At 35.3% G+C, this 14,706-nt stretch overlaps 2 protein-coding genes across 2 annotated transcripts; one reads left to right on the top strand and one right to left on the bottom strand.

Moving 5' to 3' along the window:
- Positions 1-878: 878 nt before the first annotated feature.
- Positions 879-4,771, bottom strand: LOC141293175 (CAAX prenyl protease 2). The gene is made up of 8 exons (XM_073825245.1): positions 4,728-4,771; positions 4,519-4,621; positions 4,290-4,373; positions 3,985-4,063; positions 1,607-1,774; positions 1,323-1,394; positions 1,184-1,246; positions 879-1,006 (listed from the first exon to the last, which is right to left on the bottom strand). Exons 1-8 carry the CDS (start codon positions 4,769-4,771, stop codon positions 879-881), a joined length of 741 nt encoding a protein of 246 aa, XP_073681346.1.
- A 1,719-nt stretch (positions 4,772-6,490) lies between these two features.
- On the top strand, positions 6,491-14,252 carry LOC141292280 (adenylosuccinate synthetase isozyme 2-like). Its single transcript, XM_073824285.1, has 13 exons — positions 6,491-6,726; positions 7,015-7,117; positions 7,275-7,343; positions 9,536-9,586; positions 9,734-9,800; positions 9,906-10,013; positions 10,262-10,343; positions 10,433-10,559; positions 10,673-10,827; positions 10,920-11,044; positions 11,417-11,514; positions 11,652-11,801; positions 13,522-14,252. Exons 1-13 carry the CDS (start codon positions 6,508-6,510, stop codon positions 13,572-13,574), a joined length of 1,407 nt encoding a protein of 468 aa, XP_073680386.1. The 5' UTR covers positions 6,491-6,507; the 3' UTR covers positions 13,575-14,252.
- The last annotated feature ends 454 nt before the right edge of the window (positions 14,253-14,706 follow it).

Raw genomic sequence — 14,706 nt, 5'->3', positions numbered from 1 at the left:
TTTTAACAAATGTTATTGTCGTGAGTTGAAGTAACTTAAAGTTTTAAGTTGATTTAACTTTACATTTTAAGGCAGCTGCTGAACTTAAGTTTTTAAGTTGAAACTAGTGAAATCTTTTTACAGTGAGGGACTTGTGAACGACTATCACTAAACAAAAAAAAAACAGCTGTGGATCATTCAGGTAACAACACAGTATTAAAAATCAAGTGTATGTAAACTCTTTATAAATTCAAGTATTATTTTCTCTTGTGGACTATATGTAAATATATTTTATGTGATATATCTTTTTCAGGTCAGTACTAAAATAATTAATAAAAATAACATGCATTTTGTATGATCCCTCTTATTTTGGTAAAATAATTAACATTTTGCAGATTCCGCAAGGTGTATGTAAACTTTTGACTTCAACTGTAATGCTACCCAAAAATCCTTCATTTTAAAACAAGACAGAGCAAGCTGCTCATCTAATATTAGTATTAAATCTCGCATAGCATCTCATCTGCTGCACACATCAGCATCTGCTTTTAATTTAACAACATGACAGCTGATAACTTTAACTGAATGAAAGAGAAATATGGGGTGTAATGAAAAAATAAAACATTCGAATAAGCCACTGAGCTACACGCCGGTTTGAAAGCTCTTACCACAAAAAGGCAAGGAAATGAAACATGACAGTCATTTACTCATCATCTAGGCTGATGAATGTGCGGGATGTGTCGAGTCTTTTGCATGAAGGTAACATGCTTCATTTACTGTCTTTCATGCTCTTTCCCCAGTCATGTTTTTTTAAGCCTTTGTGGTACATTTCAATCCAGGCACCGTGAAGACGTGTCATGCGCAGGCAGAGCGAGGTGTAAGCAGTAGACTGCAGATGGGTGTCAAGCCATAAAAAGCAGGGTCTGTGAAGGGGAAGAAGAAGATGAGGAAGAGCAGAACACCAAGTCAATGGCAGGAAAACCCATGTGGTTGCAAAATGAGTGGCATAGCACAGGTCCCACCAGATGACCTGGGTCATTGAGGATTGAAATTTTAGGTGAGACACAAAATAGACAACATTGTTTTTTTTTTTTTTTTGCTTTTTTGAACACAATAAAAGTCCACACTAAATTTAAACAATTGACAGTAACAATACTGACTTAATACAATAGACAACATTGTTTTTATAAATGTCAATAATACTCACCTGTCCTTATGAATATGAAGGCTGTGTATGCTCCAAAAATGTAAGTATAAGTAAACTGGAAAGCTGCAAGATAATATTTAATTACATCTTGGCTAAAGTAAGACAACATGCCAGATGTATGACTTTTAAATGCATTTACCTGCACAGATTAGGATCTCAAACACAGTGTCTTGTCCAAAGCGAAGCTGTTCAATGATATGATGAAAATGGGCTGTGTGGGACAGAAAGCACACAGTAAAGTCATCAAAATAAGTCATGGAAAACCAACATTCCCTGACACGCTGAGCTTTAAAACATCTCTGAACAATACCTCTTTAAAAAAAACATACACAGTATTGGCCTATTCACTGCTTATGATCAGAGCTCTACAGCGCCATCTGCTGAAAAGACAACATTATAGCCTAATATTGGACTTTAACATACCCACACCAAAGAAGAATGGGCCGATGAAGATGGCAGCAGTGGGACTGGTGCATGGCACAAATATGGGAATCATGCAAGCACGAAAAACAAACTCCTCTGTTGCTGGAGCCACCACCTGGTTCCTCAACCATCGCAATTCTTTCACACATTTGCTCCAAGATCGAGAATCTGCTCAGTCATTAAGATCACAGTACTACATTGGGATGAAAGGTAATGAACAAATTGGGGCAGCCGTGGCCTAATGGTGAGGGAGTTGGGCTTGTAACCTGAAGGTTGCTGGTTTGATTCCCAGGAATTGATTTGATTCAGGAATTGAAGGTGGATGTGAATGAACAGCGCTCTTTCCACCTTCATGACTGAAGTGCCCTTGAGCAAGGCACTGAACCCCCAGTGGCTGCCCACTGCTCTGGTGTGTGTGTGTGTGTGTGTGTGTGTGTGTTCACTTCTCACTGCTGTGTGTGTGCACTTGTATGGGTTAAATGCAGAGGGCCAATTTCGAGTATGGGTCACCATACTAGACAATACGTCTCAACTTATATATATATATATATATATATATATATATATATATATATGCAGTGCTTTAAGAAAGTAGTATTCAACTTTGCAAATTTATTAAAATAAAAAAACAGAAATAAGTACATTGCATAAATATTAATACCCTTATATCCTATTAATACACCTTTACAGCCTATTTCTTTTTGCAACAAGCTTATCTGAATTGGGCAATTATCTGCCATACTTCTTCTCACCTCTCAAACTCCATCAGCTTGGATGGGGGCCGACAGACATTTTCAGGTTTCTCCAGAAATATTTGATTGGGTTCAAGCCCGGGACATTCACAGAGTTGTCTATAAGCTACTCTTGCTGTGTGCTTAGAGTCATTGTCATGTTGGAAAGTGAACCTTCTGAGCAGTCTGAGGTTGAGAATGCTCTGGCCTGGATTCCTCCAAACATGATGCTTGGAATTGAGGTTCATCAGACCAGAGAGTCTTCTTTCTCACAATCTGAGTTATTTAGGTGCTTTGTTGAAAATTCCAAGTGTGTTTTCATGTGTCTTCCCTGAGTAGAGGATTGAGTTTGGCCATACCGCCATAAAGCCCAGATCGGTGGAGTATTGCAGTGATGTTTGTCCTTCTGTAAGTTTCTTCTGTCTCCACATATGATCATGGAGCTCAACTAAAGTGACCATGAGGTTCTTGGTCACCACTCTAACCATAAATTGCTCAGTTTGGCCAAAAGTCCAGCTCCAGGAAGTGTCCTAGTTGTTCCAAACTAGTTCCTTTATGGATAATGGAGACTACATGCGTCTGGGAACCTTATATTTTTTCTGAACTCTTCCCCAGATGTGTGGCTTGACGCAATCCTGTCTCTGAGCTTTATAGGCAGTCCTTTTGGCCTCAATGCTTGGTTTTGCTATGATATGCATTTTCAGCTGTTAGACCTTTTATTGAAAGGTGTGTGCCTTTCCAAATCATACTCATTCAAATTAATTTGCCACAGGTTAACTTCACTTGAAGTGTAGTAATATCTACAAGCGATATGAAAGCTCCTGAGCTTCAGTTTAAAGTGTCTCAGAAAAGGGCATGAATACTTATGCAATTAAATCATTTAAATTTTTTATTTCTAATAAATTTGCTTAAGTTGTTACAAAGCTGTTTTTCGCTTTGTCATTATGGTGTATGGAGTGTAGATTGATGTGGGGGGGGGGGGGGGTAATTTAAAGCAGTTTGTCATAAGGCTGCAACATAACAAAACGTGAAAAAAGTGAAGGGTTATACATAAATTCGCAAGGCACTATCTGTATATGTGACCCCGGACCACAAAACCAGTCATAAAAAGTCATAAAATTACCTTTTTTTTCGTTATAATTTGAGAGCTTTCCACTGATGTATGGTTTGTTAGGATAGGACAATATTTCGCTAAAATACAACTATTGGATAATCTGCAATCTGAGGGTGCAAAAAAATCTAAATATTGAGAAAATCACATTTAAGTTGTCCAAATGAACATCTTAGCAATGTATATTACTAATCAAAAAATACATTTTAATATATTTATGGTAAGAAATTTACAAAATATCTTCATGGAACATGATCTCCATATAATATCCTAATCCTGATTTTTGGCATGAAATAAAAATCCATAATTTTAACCCATACAATGTATTTTTGGCTATTGCTACAAATATACCCGTGCATCTTACGACTGGTTGGGTGGTCAAGAATCATATACATAAATAAATGTATATATTACACTCCTTCTATTTGAATATATTTAAAAAACATTTATTCCTGTAATGGCAAATCTGAATTTTCAGCATAATTATTCCAGTCTAATATGCTGGTATTGTGAAATACATATTTGTTCATACTAACTCAAGCCTGCTTTGACATCATGAAAAAGTCCTCTTGGGCTCTCAACTGCCAGCTGCGTTAGAGGTCCTAGAAAAAGTACCTGTGCTCAAAAAAAAAAGAGAGCGAGAAAAACTGTTCTGGTTTAATGCTTGCTTAAGGGCACAATTATTATTGGATAGTATTGTTTTGTTTGGACACCTAGTAAAGATAATAAGGTATACATTTAGATTTACAGGCCTGGTTTGTAACCATCAGACTACAGGTTATTGTACATGTTTATCCACAAGAAATAGAGAGGAAAACAAGAGAAGACTGCAAAAACATACCATAGTAAGTGTCAGCGGCAGCAGAGCGGCAGGCACAAAACCCTCTAGACGAATACCCAGTAGTGCCCACAATGGTGGACTTGGCTGTAACAAGTCCAAAGATACATCATATTACATTAAATAAAATGTATATAGATAAATAATAATGTATTAAATAAATAAATACTCTTAAACCTTGATAAAGTATCTGAATGCCTGAAAAGTATACGTGTATGAGGCCCAAACTCACCCTGCCTTTCACTGACTTGGTCCATGTCAACACAACCAGTGGTGAAACAGCTGACACGCACAAAACACTGGTAAAATGCCTTTTTATTGTGTTTGGGTGATCCCTAAAGGACAATTGATACATTATACATTATACACTGCAACTGAACTGTTATCTTACGTTAGATAAATAATAAGCACAGTGCTTTGCAGACACAGCTTCATCACTACCTGGGTAAGTTTCCCCTCCATACATACAAACTCCCAACATACATTCAGGCAAGCAGTAAGCAACACACAACAGATATCCAACACTCATCTTCAAAGGTCTCTGAAAGGGTTTGGACTGATAACATTGTCCGTTATTGCAAAGAAACATGCTGCTGTGTGAAAAGAAGATAATGAGCTTAAGCTGCTTAACGTTACAGTTCATGACGTAGCCTCCGTCGTCAAGCCTGAGCAGTGTATTATTATTCAAGCCAAGCATTGTAAGGTTTTATGTCTAGATTATGTCTTCTCCTGGAAAACTATTCTTTATTTTAATGTTATATGTATGCGATAGGGACAACGCACATCAATAAATGGTCAAATTACCACCTTAAAAAAGTAAAATAATGAATCTATACATAATACATACGTACTCCAAAATTCATATGTGACCTTGGACCACAAAACCATTCTTAAGTAGCACAGGTATATTTGTAGCAATAGTCAAAAATACATTAAACAGGTTGAAATCATAGATTTTTCTTTTATGCTAAAAATGTTCCATGAAGATATTTTGATATTTTCCTACTGTAAATATATACAAACTTAACTTTTAATTAATAACATGCATTGCTAGGAACTTTATTTGGACAGATTTTTGAATAGTTGTATCTTGACCAAATATTGTCCTATCCTAACAAACCATACATCAATGGAAAGATTATTTATTAAACCTCAATTTAAAAAACTGATCTTTATGACTGGTTTCGTGGTTCTGGGTCACATATAAACAACTGAATGATTTAAAAATGCTTTAATAGTTAGTTTAATTGCACTTTTGACTTATTAAATGCACTTCCCCCATGTTTTGAAATTTAGCCTTTAGGCCTATATTTGGCTATTTTAAAGAAGCTTCGAGAGTGAAGGAGTTCACTTTATTTTATTTAAGTAAATATTCAGACTAGATCGCAAAGAGGTTAACAGCTGTTACAGTTGAGCAAAAATGAATGTCAATATTAACAACAATTACATGAACACAGTGTTTACAAGCAAAGGCCAACAGTAGTGAAGTATTTTTACTTTACTCAAGTTTATCAGAGTGTTTTTCTTTGGAAAACTTTACTTCACATTCCAAAGCATAATGTCATACTTTTTACTGCACTACATTTCATAAATAAAAGTTGTTTGTTTTACCTTTAATACTTAAAACATTAAAAATGTAGTGCTTTCTTGTACTCAAGTAAATCTTTGAATTACTTTTACTTGAGTAAAAGTAAGAACATAATAGATTTCTAAAGTAATTAAGTATGAAATGATATTTAATATAAAACGTAATGCCATAAAACGTTGTGAAGTAAAGTTTTCTAAAGAAAAACACACTTGAAAAGTACTTTTACAGCAGAGTAGAAATACTTCACTACGGTCCGCCTCTGTTTACAAGTACTAAAATAAAATAAAATGTTATGAACGCAACAAGACTTTTATTTATATTCACCCACAACATCTACCCGCCAAAATACCCCGGTGAAGTGAGATATAATAAGCGTCTAAAACGGACAAAATCACCTACTTGTGAAAAATATATTTAATTGACCTCCATTTTAACAGTAAGTCTCACTCCCTCCGAATTATTTTTACAAGCATGCATGTTCATTGTGCAGTTTTGACGTCCATGTGTTTGCAAACCCCACCGTCTCTTTTGTTTCTTTTTGGCTGCCGGACTTTTATTTTGGCGGCCGATTTCGCGCGTAACCACGTTGGAGTAGTGTAGCCGCGTTCACGTTGTTCTTCACACACTTTCAGCATGGCTGCGGATAGCACAATGTCTAATGGTCAGGAAACGGCCTCTTTGAACGGTGAGCCCGCGCTCAAGCGCTCCAGGGACAGCGTGGACTCGCTGCGGATCCCGCAGGAGCCCCAGAATAAAGTGACCGTCGTGTTGGGAGCTCAGTGGGGCGATGAGGGGAAGGGGAAAGTGGTCGACCTCTTGGCAATGGACGCCGACATTGTATGCAGATGCCAGGTGGGTATCCAACCGTTCTTCTCGCTTATAATTGTGTGTTTGTGAGAGTTTGCGGAAGCAAATGTCTGTACCGCCAGAGGCTTGCTGTTCGTAGACTCTTGTGTTGAGGTGAATGCGGAAGCAATCACGTGCAGAAGTCGCATCACAAATCTCACAAAGAGGCAAAAACAAAGTTTTCTTTATTCTTTAGTCATCGCCACTTGTTGACAGGACAAGGGATGTAACGTTTCCTGCGGCTAGATTTTTATCTTATCGCGATACTTGCTCATAACAGTTGTGTGTTATCAGGGAGGAAATAACGCGGGACACACAGTGGTGGTGGATTCAGTGGAGTATGACTTTCACCTGCTGCCTAGCGGCGTGCTCAACAAAAAGGCAACATCGTTTATTGGTATGTTTTTATTTGACCATTTCAAAGTATGTATTTATAACTCTTCATTCAAACTGGCAGTCTTTTCTCATTGTATTGATCTCATTGTTTGGTATGGGATGTTCAACCGTTGACATCCTGCTGTGTTTACTGAGCGCCTTTTTGTGCTTCCCTACAGGAAATGGTGTTGTGATACACCTGCCAGGACTTTTTGAGGAGGCTGAGAAGAACTCACAAAAAGGCAATGGTAAGTGATGTGTTTATGGAGTAAAATACAAAATGTTGATGTCAATGTGATATTATTTGTGTAGAATTAGCGTGACCTCTAATATTCATTTAAGATACACTAACGTTACCAGTCAAAAGTTTTTGAAGGGTAAGATTTGTAATGTTTTTAAAGAACTCTGTTTAAATTTTGAATATATTTTAAAATGTAACTTATTTCTGTGATCAAAACTAAATTTTCAGCATCATTACTTGTCTTCAGTGTCACATGATCCTTCAGGAATCATTCTAATATGCTGTTTAAGGTACATTTATTATTATTGTTATTATTATGATGAATATTTAAAACAGTTAAGTATGCCCCCCCCCCCACCAGAGTTCCTTGATGAATAAAAAAAGATCCAACGATAAGCATTTATCTGAAATAAAAAGCTTGTGTAACATTATACACTATAAATCGATCAGAAGTGATGCTAAAGACATTTATAATGTTATAAAAGATTTCTGTGTAGGATAAATGCTGTTCTTCTGAACTTTCTATTTATCAAAGAACCCTGGAAAAATTATACTAATGTAATAATAGTAATGATTTTTGAGCAGCAAATCAGAATATTAGAATTATTTCTAAAGGATCATGTGACTGGAGTAATGATGCTAAAAATTAAGCTTTGAAATCACAGGAATAAATTACATTTGGAAATGTATTCGAATAGAAAGCAGTTGTTTTAAATAATAGAAATATTTCAAAATTGTACAGTTTCTTTTCTGTACTTTTAGGTCAAATAAATGCAGGCTTGGTGAGCAGAAGTCTCAACTAAAACATTAAATTTTTTGGCAATTTTTGATGATGTTCTGTATATTTCTCAATGCATTTTCTTTCAAAAAAATTAAAAAGGTGTGTTTTTTTGTTGACTTGGTCTGGATAAAACAGCTGTTGTAAAGTACATGCAAATCATTTACCGCAAAATCAACACATTTTAAAAAAAAAATAATAATCTAGACTTGGTGAGCACTTTTCTCTACTAAATGAACATATACAGAACATTAAAAAAAACGTATTTTCTTAAAGGTACAACTGTACCAAAATAAAATATGAAAAATATGCAAAAAGAGCATTGTACCTGAAACTCAGACATTCCTTCACATACACTACCAGCTTGATTTCAAAGCTGAATTTTTAGCATTATTACTCCAGTCACATGATCCTTCAGAAATCATTCTAATATTCTGATTTGCTGCTTCAGAAAGATTTATTAATATTATGCTGTAAATAGCAGAGTAGATTTTTTTTTTTTGATGAATAGAAAGTTCATAAGAACAGCATTTGATCTGAACTAAAATCTTTTGTACCATTATAAAAGTCTTCATCATCATTTTTGATCAATTTAAAGCATCCTTGCTAAATAAAAGTTATAATTTTAAAAATTTCCTTTCCCCCAAAAAAGAAAGAAAAATGTACTGACTTCAGGCTTTTATAGTGTATAATGTTAAACAGCTTTTTATTTCAGTTAAATACTGAACTTTGGGTCTTTCTATTGATCAAAGAATCCTGGATATAATAAATACTCAACTCTTAAATATTGATGATGATAATAATAATAATAAAGTGTTTCTTGAACAGCAAATCAGCATATTATTTCTGAAGGATCATGTGACACTGAAGACTGGAGTAATGATGCTTTGATCTCAGAAATAAATTACATTTTAACTATATATTTACATAGAAAACAATTATTTTAAATGGTAAAAATATTTCACAATATTACTGCTTTTGCTGTATTTTGGTCCAAATAAATGCAGGCTTGGTGAGCAGAAGGGATTCTTCAAAACCATTTAAATTTTTAACCCCTGGTTTAACAGACAAGGCTTAAGCCTAGTCCTAGATATATAATGTAAACTGAGCTGTTTCAACTGAAATAACTTTGCACTGACTGATCTTAACATGTATCAGTGCCTTTGTTTTACCTCAAGATGCACACCAGTAATGTTTTTTTTTCTATCTACATTTATAAAAATTGCTTAAATGTTGTAAATAATCTATGTCCTAATCCTGGTTTAGTCTAAACCCTGTCTGTTAAACCGGGCCTTACTGTTAAAAAAACTTTTGACTGATAGTGTATATGAAAACCAATATACATAAATTTATTTCTTTGATACATGAGGTATTTGGGTTTTCTGTTAATGATTTCTTTTGCTTTTGATTGTTTAATTTAGGACTTCAAGGATGGGAGGAACGACTGAAGATATCTGACCGGGCACATATTGGTACGGTTCTGTTTTGACTTCATCAGAGTCATTTTGGTTTATTCCTGATGACATTGACTATGTTTGGCATTGTCTCAGACAAATAAAAATACCAAGAAACTGATATCTATGCCATTGGAATTAGAGCTCTTCTCATTTTCTGTGTAGTGTTCAATTTCCATCAAGCCGTTGATGGGATACAGGAGCAGCTCAGACAGCAGCAGGCAGGGAAGAAGTGAGTTTTCTTTTTTTATACTTACACAAGCTTATTTATAAAAACTTAATTTGTAGATCATGTTCTGGAAGGTTAATTTTGAGTTCACCTTCCTTTGCCTTACAGTTTGGGCACGACTAAGAAGGGCATTGGACCTGCATATTCCTCCAAAGCCGCACGTAATGGACTGAGAGTGTGTGATCTGGTTTCAGACTTTTCAGTCTTTGAGGAAAAGTAAGTATATTTCAGAAAACTACATAAGAAATAAGCATATCTGCTTTTGTTTGAATGTCTTTCTCTGTGAAATTTAAAAATTGCATTTTTATACAATCCTAATTGTTGATTGTTTGCTTTGAGATTGTAACTTTAATTATTAATTTCATTTAATTCACATTATAGTTTCATGTCAACAAATCAATGCCTAAATTATGAGACTGACCTTAATGGCAGAAAATTAAATACATGTAAATATCTCTCCACAGGTTTCGGGTGCTGGCTGGTCATTTTCAGACCACGTATCCTAACCTTAATATTGATGTTGATGCTGAGCTTGAGCAACTGAAGGTGATTAGCATCTTCGCATCTTTCAATATCCTCTGTGAATCTTCTCTTTCATGAACTTGCAAGTAATATTTTGTCCGTTTCACCCTCAGGGTTTTGCTGAGAGGTTACGTCCTTTAGTAACTGATGGGGTTTATTTCATGCACACAGCCCTCAATGGACCAAGCAAGAAGATTCTAGTGGAAGGAGCCAACGCTGCCTTACTGGATATCGATTTCGGTATGAACAGCAATCTTGCATAAAAAGGGAGATCCACTGGTGGTGTGCTTTGGGATTATGGACAGTGGAAATACGTGAATGATACAAATGTCTAATGTTTCCATCTCTCTCAGGGACCTACCCCTTTGTGACCTCATCAAACTGCACTGTCGGAGGCGTTTGCACAGGTCTTGGAGTCCCACCATCTCACGTCGGCCGTGTGTATGGAGTGGTGAAGGCCTACACCACCAGGGTGGGAGTGGGGGCGTTCCCTACTGAGCAAGATAATGTGAGTGTGTCAGTGAGTCAGTTGCAACTAGTGACATTCCCTCACATTTATTATATTTGAAAAGTGTTAATGTTCTTCCTGATGTTTTCTAGGAGACTGGTGATCTGCTTCAGAGCAGAGGGAGGGAATTTGGCGTCACAACAGGCAGGCGGCGTCGCTGTGGATGGCTGGACCTGGTGTTGGTTCGCTATGCCCACATGGTTAATGGTTTTTCAGCGTGAGTTGTTTGACACACTAAAACTTTTTTTTTTTTTTTATTTTTTTTTTTGGAGTGTGAGCATAGCTGCTTTTTTCCCCAAAAAAATCTATATAAAAAAAAGTAAAGTAGAAGAGTAATATTGTAAAATATTTAGTATTTAAATGTTTTAACATGTAAATAACAAATTATAGTAATATGCTGACTTGGTGCTCAAGAATATTTCTTCTTGATGTTGACAGCAGTTGTCAGAGAATTGGAAAATGAGAAAAAAAAGCTCTAATTCCAATGGAATAGATGTCAGTTTTTCAAGTGAATTTTCTGCATTAACATGCTTTTTTGACTACACTATTAGTAAGCTTTTATTAATACTTTTCCTTCTGTTATTTTTAGCATTGCTCTGACCAAGCTGGACATTCTTGACACATTGCCAGAAATCAAGATTGGCATAGCCTACACTGTTGATGAAAAGCCTCTTCCCAGTTTTCCTGGTGAGTTGACTGTATATGTTACATATTTTTGTTAGATTTCTCACACATTACAATGACATTCATGCACAAGTAGTATGGTAACATAGTAAATATAGACCTTTACTGATAATGGAGCGTTATTATATTGTATTTTTCAGCAAACATGGACGTCCTCACAAAGGTTCAAGTGACCTATGAGACATTCCCTGGCTGGTGTTGTAGCACTGAGGGAGTCCGCAGTTTTGATGAGCTGCCTTCACAGGCACAAGCTTACATTCGCTTTATCGAGAATTTCCTGCAGGTGCCAGGTAAAAATACACTTACTGTATAAATCACTTATGTATGCAATAACAAAAATGTAACTTACTGACATGCTTAGACCAAGGTTCATTAAAGGTCATTGAAGTGCTTACAATACTTGAATTTGATGTTTAAAAAAAAATCAACACATTTTTTCCCCTTATTGTAGTTAATGTCATAAAACTAGTAAGCTAATCTAGTAGTAGTACTGATAATGTTATGTAAACATGGCAGAAGATGCAAAAAGAGGATCAGATGAACTGATTTATTCAAACTTGTGACTTTGATCATTTATTTCAAGTGATACACTAGCAAAATCCAGATCAAATTAAAAGCCATTCATTTTCAGATTTCTACATTGTTTGTAATGCTTTTAAAAAGCATATGGGTGAAATTGAGATTTTTGAAACTCCAAATCAGTTAAACCATTGTGTCACAAAATGATTCCCTGTATCGCAAATCATTTGTTTTAAATCGGGACTTCAAATTGTGCATTGCAAATTATTTGATTTAGTTAGGAGTGGGTTCGCAAATCTTTTGCTTTAGATTGGAACTTTAGAGTGTGGATCATGAATCATTTGACATAGAATGGAACATTGAAGTGTGGATTAAGAATCATTTGATTTGGATCGGAACTTCAGAGGCTGGATCAAGAATCATTTGATTCAGATCGGAAATTTGGAGCAGGTTTTGTGAATCTTTCACTTTAGATCAGAACTTCAGAGCATGGATCGAGAATCATTTCATTTCGATCAGAACTTTGGAGCAGGTTTGTGAATCTTTTGCTTTAGATCGGAACTTCAAAGCTTGAATTGTCAATCATTTCATTTAGATCGGAACTTTGGAGCAGGTTCGAAAATTGTTTGCTTTAGATTGGAACTTCAGAGGGTGGATCATGAATCATTTGATTCAGATCGGAACTTTGGAGCAGGTTTGTCAATCTTTTGTTTAAGATTGGAACTTCAGAGCACGGATCGAGGATCATTTCATTTAGATCAGAACTTTGGAACAGGTTTGCCAGTCTTTTACTGTAGATCGGAACTTCGGTGCGTGGATTGTGAATCATATGATTTAGATTGGATTTTCGGAGTGTGGATCCCAACCCATTTCATTTCTAATAGTTCAGAACTTTGGAGCAGGTTTGCAAATCTTTTGCTTTAGGTCAGAACTTCGGAGCACAGATCCTGAATCATTTGATTCAGATCATGACTTTGGTGCGTGTGCGCAAATCATTTTATTCAGTTTAGGCTTCAGAGTAACTTTGGTGAACCATTTGTTTCAGATCAGGATATTGAAGTGATTTCGTCAATCTTTTTTCTAATTTATTTTTTCTTTTTTCCCTAAATCGTAGAAAATATCAAACAAAAGGCAGTACAGTTATAAAAACAAAAAGAAAAAAATACACAAATACAAATCCCTTAAAAAAATTAACCATGGTTTTACTATAGTGAAATTGTAGTATACGTTGTGATACTTGAGTAGTAATACTTCACATGTGCTTCACTTTATTATTGCCATTTTGTTTTAAAAGTATATATTTATTTATCTTTTTTTAGAATTTAAAAGAGAAGACATTTGTTAGATAAGTGAGATCTCAGATTGAAAATAAAAAACAGTAGTGCTTAAAGTCCTTGAAAGTTCTGGAATTTAATTTTACATTATCTGTACAAACCCTTTTGGAAATGTCAAAATGGTAATTAGATTTTTTTTCTCTCTCTCTCTTTTCAGTGAAGTGGGTCGGAGTTGGCAAGTCAAGAGAAAGCATGATAAAGCTGTTCTGATAAGGCCAACGCTAAAGGCTGAACTTGATGGTCTGCCAGAACATCTATCATCATGACCGTTGGAGGACCAGAACTTTCTTTTATGCATCAGCGCTGAGAATAAGACTTAACTGTGGGTTTAGAATCCACTGAATGTCCCACTCAAAGTGAACACCAGCATTGCATATACAGACTCGCTTTCCTGCATTTGTAAATTCTTGCCTCTTACCAACTTGTTCCAAAGCACATCCCAGACCTCCTCAGAACATACCTCTGTCAATCACTAGTAGTTGGCTGAAGTCTGATTAATTGAGGGGGTGGCATTTTACTCTTTCATAAAATCAAACTTTGCACTCAAATTAACCATCTCATTGCTATTAGACGCATAAAACCAAACTGATTTTTAAGATTGTCATGTACTGTTTATTTTTTTTATGTAATCCATTGTGAGGGGGGTGAGAGCTAAATCTTGTCTTTTTAATTAAGTGTTTGTGTATACTCTTAAGACATGGATTAAAATACCAAAAGGGACCGTCAGTTTTTGATATTGGGGAGAGAAAAAAGGCATTATTAATTGTCAGCAATTAGTGCACTCAGACGCAGATCTTGAATCTATGAATGACAGTTACATACATACAGATATACATTGCATTCCACCTAGTGCACAACTCATTTGCTGCTGTTTTTTTTGTTTTGTTTTTTTTTTGTTTTGTTTTTGAAGAATAAAGTGCAAAACAAATGATGGTTTTAAGTGAATGTTTGTGTGAATACGTTTTTTACTATATTATGAATGGTAGGTGGATACAAAATTATTCCTATACACTACCAGAAATCTTTCCTCAAGAGCAAATCAGCATGTTAGAATGATTTCTGAAGGATCATGTGAAGACTAATGGGTAGTAATGATGCTGACATAAATTACATTTTAAAATATAATCAAATAGAAAGCAGTTATTTTAAATAGTAATATTTACTCATTTTAGTTTTGCTCTACCTTAGATCAAATAAATGCAGGCTTGGTGAGCAGAAGAGACTTATTTAAAAATCACGAATTTAGGGGTGATGTCATATTAAGTTCTTAAGTAAAAAGGTGACATAAATTCAGATTGCAAAATATTTTATTTTATTTTGCAATCTGTCATGAGAATACGGT

The sequence above is a fragment of the Garra rufa genome, chromosome 19 (genome assembly GCF_049309525.1).
Source record: "Garra rufa chromosome 19, GarRuf1.0, whole genome shotgun sequence".
Classification (NCBI taxonomy): domain Eukaryota; kingdom Metazoa; phylum Chordata; class Actinopteri; order Cypriniformes; family Cyprinidae; genus Garra; species Garra rufa.
Note: the sequence above shows the minus strand (reverse complement) of the source record. Positions and strands in the feature narration are given on the sequence as shown.